This window comes from Alosa pseudoharengus, unplaced genomic scaffold (genome assembly GCF_046254945.1).
Source record: "Alosa pseudoharengus isolate Yale_2024_CS ecotype anadromous, Long Island Sound unplaced genomic scaffold, YU_APseudo_1.1 YU_APseudo_1.1_scf_10, whole genome shotgun sequence".
NCBI classification, from domain to species: domain Eukaryota; kingdom Metazoa; phylum Chordata; class Actinopteri; order Clupeiformes; family Clupeidae; genus Alosa; species Alosa pseudoharengus.
The window spans coordinates 26239249-26251748 of record NW_027468565.1 but is presented as its reverse complement, the minus strand read 5'-3'; the positions used below and the strand labels follow the sequence as shown (position 1 = coordinate 26251748).

At 45.1% G+C, this 12500-nt stretch overlaps 1 protein-coding gene across 1 annotated transcript in view; it reads right to left on the bottom strand.

The window, feature by feature from the left end:
* Positions 1–4246: 4246 nt before the first annotated feature.
* Positions 4247–12500, bottom strand: part of slc25a22a (solute carrier family 25 member 22a) — a 34882-nt gene continuing 26628 nt past the window's right edge. Inside the window, exons 8-11 of the mRNA XM_076269227.1 lie at positions 10900–11047; positions 10058–10212; positions 9550–9625; positions 4247–8287 (exon numbers count right to left, since the gene is read on the bottom strand). Of these exons, the coding sequence (XP_076125342.1) occupies positions 8134–8287; positions 9550–9625; positions 10058–10212; positions 10900–11047 (533 nt within the window). The 3' untranslated portion in view covers positions 4247–8133. The remainder of the gene's footprint in view (positions 8288–9549; positions 9626–10057; positions 10213–10899; positions 11048–12500) is intronic.

The window sequence follows — 12500 nt, the reverse complement described above, 5'->3', positions numbered from 1 at the left end:
CACACACACACACAGGTGGCCTGTCTGGAATCTAATCGAATTGACTATATACACATTACAGTCAGACGGCGTGTGTGTGTGTGTGTGTGTGTGTGTGTGTGTGTGTGTGTGTGTGTGTGTGAGGCGTTCCCTCCTGTCTGCTGATTAGTGCTAGTATAGTGTAAGTGTAGTGATTGCAGTGTTTTATCATCTGTATCATACGCCACCATTACCGGGCCCCATTTGACAAAGACGTGATTTTAGCAACGTACACATCAGAGCATGAACCCAGGAAAAGAGCCTACAGTTTAGACGTCTGTCCCCAGACATCTATACACACACACACACACACACACACACACACGCATGTGACACACACACACATGTGTGCACTGGAATAGCTAATGGCAAAGCCAAACTATAACATTTTAGAAAGTAGTAAAAAATCTTCCAAATCTTTAATTGCTGGTTTGTTTGTTTGTTTGATTATTGTTGTGTTTTCAGGGTATTGAACCTTGGTGTTGTGTGTCATCAATCAGACAAAGCATACAGTATTATTTGATGCGATTTTCCGTGTTAGCTTCGCCTGTAGTGAAAGAAATATATGCAGCTTTCAAGTGACGGAAACGGCAAATTCCCAAGTTCACATTAAAACTGTTGGACATGAAAGGCCACATGGACTACAAACGAACTACAACGTGACGACAAAAGTCATGACGAGCCCCTAACTGGGCAACTCTGTTAGCAAAATCTAGCCCCAGTTTCCGACCTCTGACTCACACATTACGTGACGTCAATGACGCGAAATGATGATGTTTTCACTCGGAGAAAGGTTTTTCCGAAGCCCATGAACGCTAGGTAAGAGAGCAAACAAATCTGTGATCACTGTATAAACCCCTGAACTTTGTGTAAACCTCTGAACTTGTGTTACAGTGAAAAGTTTGTGCACTTGACAACAACAGTGCTGACTAGCAAAAGATAAGACCGAACAAGGATCCTTTCATAACGCCATCTGTAGGTTTGAAGTTGCCAAGTGTTGTGTCAGCATCTAAGGAGGGGTATTGGTGTTCGACAATTGTTTGGGAGTGCAATCGTGCAATCCACTCAGGCTTTGCGCTATGTAGTCATTAAAGGAATTTTGCACTGAACTCTGCCGGACTTTTGCGCCTTCTTTTTGCGATAAGTTTTTGACTTATAATGGTGTATGTTTGTTATGTTGTGGACAAGATATTTGGACTTCATTTCTGGCCCGAGTCTGAATACAACCTCATACACAACCAACTCATAGACACAACCAACTCATATACACAACCACTTCATATACACAACCAACTCATATGCACAACCAACATACAACCACTTCATATGCACAACCAACCTCATACACACAACCAACACTCATGGGTTCTTAGCTCCTTAAGAGCCATGCTAATAAGAGATACTAGCCCTCGTGGGTTTTTAGCTCCTTAAGAGCCACGCTAATAAGAAATGCTAGCCCTCATGGGTTTTAGCTCCCTCGTTAGCATGTTCGCCTCCCAATCGGAGGAGCTGCAAGTTGCAGGTTCAAGTCCGAGCAGCTGCAGGGCTGAACTGCGTGGTTGGTCAAACGCTCACAAACAACGCAGTTTCACACGCACAGCCCTTAGAGGCTCCACAACTCAGCATCTGCTCCAATGTGTTAGGACTATGAGTGCCAGGGGTGTGAAATCAGACAACACCACCAAAGAAGCTCGGAGAAAACAGCTCCAGAAGCAGACAGGCACACCTGTTCCACCTCCAGGTGAGCATGAGTGAAGAGTGTGAGGAAGATGAGGGTCCCTCCTGAGGCGTAAAGGGGTCATCTATGGAGGTCACTGAGTGGAAGAGGTCTGCTTCAGGAGAGAGTGGAGAGAGGCTAGGAAGAATACTCACTCAATATACTGCAGGTAGGACACGCGAAAGATACGTGTTTCCCTTATTGCTGTCAATGTTCTAATTGTTATGCTGTTTTGCTAACACTGTACCTAGAGTCATGCTGATAAAGCAACCTTGAATTGATACAGTACAATACCACAACGGATGTTAGAGCACACACACACTTATCCACGCGCGCATTCATGCACACACAAATTATATCACACATCTGGATCATTTCTCTAAAAGTAGACCCTCTCAACATACACTCACACTCTCTCTCTCTCTCTCTCTCTCACACACACACACGGGTGAGATTTGACAGCAGTGGCTTCATTGTGTATTGAGTCCCCTCTCAGTACACTACATGACGGCGTGTAGCTTCCTCTCAAGGACGCTCAATGACATCACCCAATCAAACTTGAGAGAGAGAGAGAGAGAGAGAGAGAGAGAGGGGATTCAAAGGGAATTATTCACATATTCATGAACCTACACACAGCCCAGAGGTGTACCTTGTATACTGAGTGGTGTGTGTGTGTCAGTGTGTATGTGTTTTGTAGTCTATGGGTATAGACAACATGTGTATCTTGTTGAAGGTTAAGGATGGTGTTATGTGCATAAACAGCCAAGAGTGAGTGAGCGAGAGAGAGGGACAGAAAGAGAGGGGGAGAGATGGAGAGAGAGAGAGAGAGAGAGAGATGGAATAAGAGAATTCGAGAGGGAGAGAGTGAATGAGAGACTTTATGGACACACACGTTCAATAGGAAACCTGATTCTAAGATGAAACCTACTTACTACAACCACAGACAGACTCTCTGTCTGTCTCAGTGTCAGTATGTGTGTGTGTGTGTGACTGTGTGTGTGTCTGTGTGTAAGAGAGAGTATATGTGCATATGTGTGTGTGTGTGTGTGTGTGTGTGAGAGAGAGAGCATGAGTGGGTGGGTGTGGAATAGAACTCTCTTTTTTCCTGACTGTGTGTGTGTGTGTGTGTGTGTGACAGTGACAGAGAGAGAGAGAGAGAGAGATGGAGAGAGAGTGTGTGGATGTGTTTATGCTTCACATTTCTACAAGTAGTTTCCTAAATACTGCTTCTCGATTACAGTAAACAGATAGATTAACTTTATTACTGAAACAAAACAAAGCTCTCCAAAAATAAGCTGGTCTGTTTCCAGCTTCTCCACAGACACGGTTGGAATGTGTTTGGTATTATGTTGCCGACGATCCCATTGCTAAGAATAAAACATAAAGAGCGGATGGCGGATAACCAAGGTCGCGCAGCTTGCACTTCACCGCGGCGCTCCGTACCATCCTGCTGTGAGCTGAGCTCAGTGTGGGCTCACGCACCCAGAGAGACGGCAGAGGAGATGTTTGACTCGCGGACACGAACGCTGCCTGTCCCACGGCCTGTCGTCAGATGCGCCGATAAATCCCGGCGAGCATCATTGACATTCCGGTGGAAATTAGCACCACACCTCGAGCTCACAAAACTTTACAGAGGCAGGTGGCGCCAGCGTCATGGCGATGACGTTGGCAGCAGACAGCGTCACGGACAATCCAGACTCTGCTGCATGCGGTACTGCAACGACGCTCGGTGGCCGAACCAGAATAATGCATGCGCTCGGAACGACCTTGAGCAAGCGCATACCCCTCTCCCTCGTGACAGCGGGGGAGCGTTGACGTCACGCGGGCGCACCGGAGTGGAAAGTCTTATTGCATGACATAGGCTATATAAAAAACACATGGTCTAATGGAATTGTTGTATCTTTAAGTTGGAACATATTATGGCTTTATATTAAAGATGAAAGATTATAAAATATTAAGTCATAAAAGAACGTCATTATTGAAAGCGATCAAAAATAGTTTCTTAATTAAGACTCTAAACCTAAGGGGAATAAAAAGTTACAAAGCAATACATGATTAGGCATTTACAATAGTAGTCCATGCATATGAAATATGTACTTTTTGTTACTGTCTGTCCTCATTGTGGATTCCAAGTGCATGGATTCCAAATATTTCATTTGGTGAGAGAAACCAGACATAAAAGGTGCTCAAAACTTGTGGCACCACCATCTCTTCAATTGTCTCTTGCTAGTCCAGCGGCTCCACAGACAGGTCAGGTATCTAGTCTGGCTTTGCAGTGGTCAACAGCAGGTCAAAAGGTCAACGCTCGGCCCCAGCCATGGCGCAACTGGCTGTGGCACCTGCACAGTACGCCGGCGACCCGAGTTCTTTCCCGCCCCGTGGTCCTTTCCGGATCCCACCCCGACTCTCTCTCCCACTTGCTTCCTGTCATTCTCCACTGTCCTATCGAATTAAAGGCATAAAAAGCACCAACAAATATCAAATAAAAAAAGGTCAACGCTGTAGGCTGGATCGGTCAATTCATTTTTATTGAACAACAATCTGAGTGGCATGGAATGCAACACCCCTCCGTGCGCATGCCCACTCGTCGCATGGTAAACAGTTACAGACAATTGTAGTACTTCAGTTTCATTGGACACACACACACACACACATACATACACACGCACACACATAAACATTTGTGACTATGTGAGTCCACACCCGCTCCCTCTTTTAGAAGGCTTTTCTTTTTTAAGGGCCTATGTGTGTGTGTGTGTGTGGTTCTTGTGAGTAAAGTGCATGATTGCACAGTTCCTCTTGGAGGAATCAGGTGGAGTGAAAGTGTGTGTGTGTGTGTGTGTGCAGTAGTGTGTAGGTAAAGTCTGTTGTCTTATTGCATATATGTTAAGCTGGTTCACCTCCTTAGTCAGTGTATCTGTCACACAGACTTGCCTGTTTACCAGGTCTTTGCCTAACAACTACTAAACTACACAATAAGGATTGCTCACATCTAGTACACAAGGTGATAGCATTTATAAGTCTCAAAGTTACATTCTTTGATCCAAAGTGTCCTTTAATAAGTAGATATCCTAAACTTCGTAAAGTTGTGGAGTTGGGAGCCTAAAACACCCTAATCTATACACTGTGTGCGAGTGTAGTTGTGCCTGGCCATTCTTTGTGCTTCATTAAATATCTATACATACACACATATATTAAATATATGTCTCCTTCTCTGATTGTAAAGATTGTTTTTGGTGTTAAGAGCACCCCCCATCTGTCCATCCCCAAAAGAGGGAGGGAAGACAGGGATAGCAAAGAGAGGAGGAGAGGATAAAAGGAGAAAGAGTGTGGAGAGAGCCTGCAAACACCATGAGTATCACATAAACAACAAACAAAAAAACTCACAGAGCACACTACACTAGGCACAATCTCACACACACACACACATGTTCAGACACACACCTATTTACACAGCCACTGCATACACACTCGGTACACGATACATCAGGTACACATCACAGCCTTTTCAAGTTCACAGCTGAGAGAACAAAAATCATTCCAAGACCGGCAATCTTTTATAAAACACAACAGAGCTGAAAAATCAACAAGATGAAAAAAAAATCATATGACACGTACGCAAAAAGAAATGATGGAGCATAAGCCATGATCACAAAATACACAAACAAACAAACAAACAAGCGATCAAACAAATATGCACATGAGATGAGTTCACCGCTGGAATGTTAGGGGTTAGGGGTCATGGACACCAACCATGCAGCTGCAACAGGACACAGGAAGCAGTGGGGTCAGAGGTCAAAGTTGAAAGGTCAAACTTTTCAGCTGTGCTCTCTTACTCTATCTTCACCCACAGACTAGCGCAGATGGTGAGCGTGCTCACAGTTAGCTGTGGAGGGAGCTGGCTTTTAGTTAGCTAGGCTAGCTCTTTAGTAGCGAGCAGAACCAAATGGTGATTAACCGTTAACACTGATCTACACACCCTCAGGCATCAAACCTGGACCACATACCGTATACTATTGCCCTCTCAACTTGTGCTGAGCTTGTTAGCAGTGTGCGCTAAGCTAAGCTAATATCTAACAAATTTGCATCAGATAGCTTCATCGAGCAGACACAGTATATGAGTCTGGTGTGTAGGCTAAAGCACTTGGAATAGGAGCTGAAACGTTAGCCTCTTGGGCTAGTGAGGTTGTTTGTGTACACGGGTTCAACAGAACACCAATAATCCCTCACACACACGCTCTCCCTCGGTCTCTTTCTGTCCTCTGTGTTTCTGCTCCCAAAGGTCAACTGAAGCTTCCAACAAGGGGAGAGGGGGGAGAGGTAGGTGTGCAAAAAAGCTTTTAAAAACATAAAACATAAAAAATAAGATCCATCAAAATCAACAGAAGCAACATAGAATTTCATATCATCTGCATATACAATATACTGAATCATAGAGAACCACACGCAACACAGACACATTCAAAACAATAGATACAAATATATAGATATATAGATATATATGTATGTTAATATATATTTAGAGCATGTAAGGAACATGACTGAACAGGTTCTCCCCATCCGAGGGTTTGGTGCCAGAAAGAGGCTCAGCACAGGTGCATTGTGGGTCGTGCTGATGCCCGGGGCCCCAGTGGTTGCCAGGCAGGGGAGACGTGACAGGATATGATGCGAGAGTCACCTTCAAGGTCACCTTGAGCTCTGAGCAAGGCGACCAATGGCAGGCCTCCCATAATGCCCTGCGCCAGACACACCTACAGGACGTGTTGCAGCACGGCAGCTTTTTGCTCGGAGCAAAGTCAAAACAAATCAAACCAAACAACAAAACAACTCAAACCAACAAACACCAAAGGCATCAACATAGTGACAGCACTAACTGATCACCAATCAATTCATTTTTGTGGTTCATTCATTCATTCTGTTGCTATGGTCACGGTAGCATCATCTGGTCATGATTTCCTTCATGCTAAGTTTACATTGTTAGTGCTTTCTGCTGCTCCGACTTCAGAGCATCTCACACAAACACACACACACACTCGTCTGGGCGTCTGCATCTCAGGCCCCACATCTGAGAGGGAGAGTGTGTGTGATGTGACAGCCTGGTTCCACAGATCACACACACACACACACACACACACACACACAACACACACACACACACACACACACACATACACACACACACAGAAGCCAGAGCAGTATTCAACTCCAGATGGCCCTCATTAGTCACAGACACACACACACACACACACACACACAAACATAAAGGCACACATGTCCACACACAGACACACACACACAAACTTTGTGCCTCAACAATGGAAAGGATCTGGCGATGTGTGTCTGTGCCAGTGCAGGCAAGCTGATATGGGGTCTCTTTCTCAGGCATTAACACAACAACAACATCCAAAAACATGCATAAATTCATGACAATTTGTTTCCCGATTAAAATCTCATTTGGACAGAACGCCAGTTTGGAATGTATCGACGGCTTCAGTGCAGCCACAGGCCAGTTCATGTTGAAGTGACTACAGGGGTGACGAGTGAAATTTAAGAGAGCCAATAACTGAAGGGCTAGGCCTGGGTGAAATTCTGGAGACTGGTACGGAAGCCCCAGAGGATCAAAATAGACTGGTGAGATGGAGACACCAGTAAAGGCCTTTACTAACCCTACCCAGCACAGCTCTGCTCATGAGTGATGAGCTGTCAAATTCAGACAGACACACTGAAGGCTTCAAACACCCTCAGGTGTGTGTGTGTGTGTTAGTGTGTGTGTGTGTGTGTGTGTGTGCGCATGCATGTGTGTTTGAGAGGCTCTGACTGGTGCTTTCAGTGGAAGAGATGCTGTTTTGCTTTGCCTGACATTTTAGCAGACTCACTCTCATCCAGCTGACTTATTATGCGTGTAGAGAGAGAGAGAGAGAGGGAGAGATGAAGAGAGAGAGAGAAAGAGAGAGAGAGGGAAAGAGAGAGAGAGGGAGCATTCTTTGTCTATAGCCAAATCAGGATAAAGGTTCTCCAGCCAATAAAGGAGCAGATCTGGACCAGTCCAGCCAATCAGAACAATTTGTGGCATTGAGTTGAGTTATAACAGGAAGCCAGAGACAACATGGCCTCCGGAGGCAGCTTGGCTAAGACAACACTGTCCATCTCCAAATAAACAAACAAACAAAACAAGACAAAAAACAAACAAACAAACAAAATCAAATTAAAAGTTAATCAACACATAAAAAAAACTCCAAAAGTGGATGGTCCTCTTCACATCTTGACCCTGCACCAATCAGAAGCTTCTGTCATGAGATAATGTGGAGCCGAGGTCTGGTGCAATGCATGATGGGTAGTGACGATTGAAGGTGGAGGGGTGGGGGCGGAGTATAGGTTGGGAGCAGGGAGCTGATTGGCTATTTTTCCCGCTTTGGCAGGTAGCTGAGGATGGCTTCTCCAACACCCAGGAAGTAGACAACCTGTGCGATTCCGAAGAGCGGTGCGATGACCAGGGCGCGGCAGTACGCCCCCTTCAGGAAGGCGCCAGGACCCTCGTTACGCAGGATCTTACTGTGGGCACAGACACCAGGCGTCAGTCACACACACATCTTATATACATATACCATACACACACACACACACCTCATATACATATACCATACACACACACACATCTCATATACATATACCATACACACACACAAGCACACACACACATCTCAAATACATATACCATACACACACACAAGCACACACACATCTCAAATACATATACCATACACACACACAAGCACACACACATCTCAAATACATATACCATACACACACACAAGCACACACACATCTCAAATACATATACCATACACACACACAAGCACACACACATCTCAAATACATATACCATACACACACACAAGCACACACACATCTTATATACATATACCATACACACACACAAGCACACACACATCTCATACACATATACCATACACACACACATATACCATACACACACACAAGCACACACACATCTCATATACATATACCATACACACACACATCTTATATACATATACAATGCACACACACATCTCATATACATATACCATGCACACACACATCTCATATACATATACCATACACACACACATCTTATATACATATACCATACACACACACAAGCACACACACATCTTATATACATATACCATACACACACATCTTATATACATATACCATACACACACACAAGCACACACACATCTCATATACATATACCATACACACACACAAGCACACACACACATCTCATATACATATACCATGCACACACACATCTTATATACATATACCATACACACACACAAGTACACACTCACACACATCGCATACATATACCATACACACACACATTGCATATACGTACAGTACATATGTCATACAGACACAATCATGCACACACACACACACACACACATTGCATATACAGTACATATACCACACACACACACACACATCGTCAGCATTCTTTTAGCAGCATTCCTGTGTTGCATCCTATCTGGGAGTGGCGAGATATGCAGCCCAATCCCCAGACGCATATCCCCTTTCTTCCAGAGTGCACACACACACACACAGATCTTCTGGAGCAGAGGTGCTGACTCACAGCCCAGAGTCAGAGCGAGGGCTCTGCCGGGGCCCGGAAACCTCCCTGAAGACGCCCACCGAGGGCAAGCCAGGAGAGTGTGTGTGTGTGTGTGTGGAATAGAACACACACTTACCCACTCACTCACACACTCACTGCAAACAGGAAGTGACATGTGGCTCATACGCACCTGACACAGTCGCTCACTCCGGAGTAGGTGTCCTCCTGACTGCCCCGACTCAGAGACTGTAACCTGGTCTTTACCACTGTAACATACACACAAACACACACACACACACACACACACACACACACACACACATGCCATACAATTAACTTTTTCACTCCTACCATTTAAATAAGTCCATCAACAAAAAAACAGAAGCTTTTATTGATTAATGGTGGTTGGATAATTGGCTTGATACGTGACTAATATTCAGTAGAGAGTAACTAGAGTGATAACTTTCTTAACATGATCACTTTGGAATAACACTTACATACAGTTTAGCAATAACACTCTTCGACAGATGCCAAGCCAACACAATACTAATGTTGTACAATGTTTGAAAGCATCGTGTTGCACACCCTTTCAGAATAACTGCACAGTAATGCCGCTGCTATTAGCCTGTTGCTATCTTTACTAGCTTTGCTATCTCCCTATGAGGTGTGCTGATGTGACCGCTAGGTGGCGCTCTCACCATCGACAGGGTTGACGGCCACGGCCGCAGTGCTGCCGGCGATGCAGCCTGACACGAAGGAGACGTAGAAGGGGGCGGGGCCCTCGACTCCTCGCTTGCCCAGTTCATTCAGGTTCGCAAACAAGGGGAAGTAGACCATAGAGAACGGCACATCCCTGACAAAGAGAGAGGGAGGGAGGGAGGGAGGGAGAGAGAGAGAGAGAGGGAGAGAGAGGGGGAGAGATAAAAAGAGAGGGAGGGAGGGATGAGAGGGTGAGGGAGAGAGAGGGGGAGAGATAAAGAGAGAGGGAGGGAGGGAGAGGGGAAGAGAGAGAGGGAGCGAGGGAGAGAGAGAGAGAAAAAGGGAGAGGGAGAGAGAGGGGGAGAGATAAAGAGAGAGAGAAGGAGAGAAGGGGAGAGAGGGAGACGGGGGGCAGAAGGAGAGAAATTTACTTTAAATACTTAGAGAGATGTATGTAGATGTGTGTGTAGATGAGTGTAGATTTGTATACAGTATATGTGTGTGTGTAGATTTGTGTGTATATATGTGTGTAGATGTGTGTGTATATATGTGTGTAGATTTGTGTGTATATGTGTGTATATACAGTATATGTGTAAATGTGAGTGTCTACATTTAGCACCTATTTATGTGTTTGTGTGTGTTTAGGGGGATTCACAATTCATGTGTTTATGTTTATGTGTTTTATGTTTTTCATTAATGCGTGTGTGTGTGTATGTAGGTGTTTGTGTGTGTGTGTGTGTATGTGCGTGCATGCGTGTGTTTGTATGTGTGTGTGTGTGTGTATGTGTATATATGTGTGTGTGTGTGTGTGTGTGTGGTGTCTGTGTGTGTGTGTGTGTACCTGAGCAGTGTCGCTCCGAGGCCCTTGTAGAGGCCGGCGATGCCTTTGGAGCGCAGTAGTTCTCGTGTGATCTGCATGGCGGTGGGGCTCTTCACCTCCACAGGGCCCCCTGGGGCCACAGTCTCCGGCATCAGCTTCCTTTGTGCCGCTGCAACAAACACACACACCACCATCTCCATCACCACCTACGGTTGTCACGGCAACACCGCATCAGGACCGGTGGCCCCACTCCACACCCATATCTCACACCTCATTCTCACACCTGTGATGGGCAGGGCCCCCCCGCACGTCTGTGAAACAGCACCAATCTAACACGAGCCTTAAAGCAGCAACATGCTCTGGGCCTGACATTTACAAAGCTGCTATATACCATCCATCCATTGAAACATCTTAAACAGCCCAACCGACGCCTAAATTCCAGCACAGCACCTGACTGAGACCTGCAAGCCCTGCATTATAGTGCATTTCATTATATCACGTGTGTTTGTGTACTAGTGTGTGTGTGGCAGAGACATCATCAGGAGCTGTACTCAGACCAGTGGTGACTGTAGGAGGCCCTCCTGTCCTGTGGGGTTGTGTGTCTGAGTGAAGTGGCCCCATTTTAAGCCCACTGCTCGCCGCTGGGAGGTAGGATGCTACACTACTGTACACATGAGAACACGAGAGCACTACATGAGAGCACTACATGAGAACACTACAATAGATCTGTACATGAGAACACTACAATAGATCTGTACATGAGAACACTACATGAGAACACTACATGAGAACACTATGTAAGAACACTACATGACAACACTACAATAGATCTGTACATGAGAACACTACATGAGAACACTATGTAAGAACACTACATGAGAACACTATGTAAGAACACTACATGACAACACTACATGAGAACACTACATGAGAACACTACTGTACATGAGAACACTACATGAGAACACTATGTAAGAACACTACATGAGAACACTATGTAAGAACACTACATGACAACACTACATGAGAACACTACATGAGAAAACTACATGAGAACACTACATGAGAACACTGCACAAGAACACTACATGAGAACACTACACGAGAACACTACATGAGTGTACTCAGAGACAATCTAATGAGACAGACACAGCACTCAAAGAATCCTACATAGAAATGCATAGGGTTTCGTAATAGTTCGTAATGGCAATACAGCAGTTGTCTACACATATATCCTGCCCCTTCCTGTATGCCTCCTGCTCGATAACTGGCCAAAGTGCGTTACCAAGATGGCCGCCGAGGACTTTTTTACTGCATGACTAGTATACTAGACATACTGAATTAGTAACCTAATGGACTTGAGGCATTGTCTCACTGTCCTGTGCTCTCGTTTGCGTAAGTAGACAATCAAATCTAATCTAATCTAATCTAATAGGAGGAACAATGAGGAAATCTCTACTGGCCCAAAATGCAAGACACAGTATTCATTTTGTCCACTAGATGGCGCTACGTTTCTGCCAAACTGCACTGCCTTGCCAACCTGCTCCTTGAACCTCACACAGCCTCTCTCTGTCTGTCCCCTGTTACCCGAGGAGCCCCGTGTGTGTGTGTGTGTGTGTGTG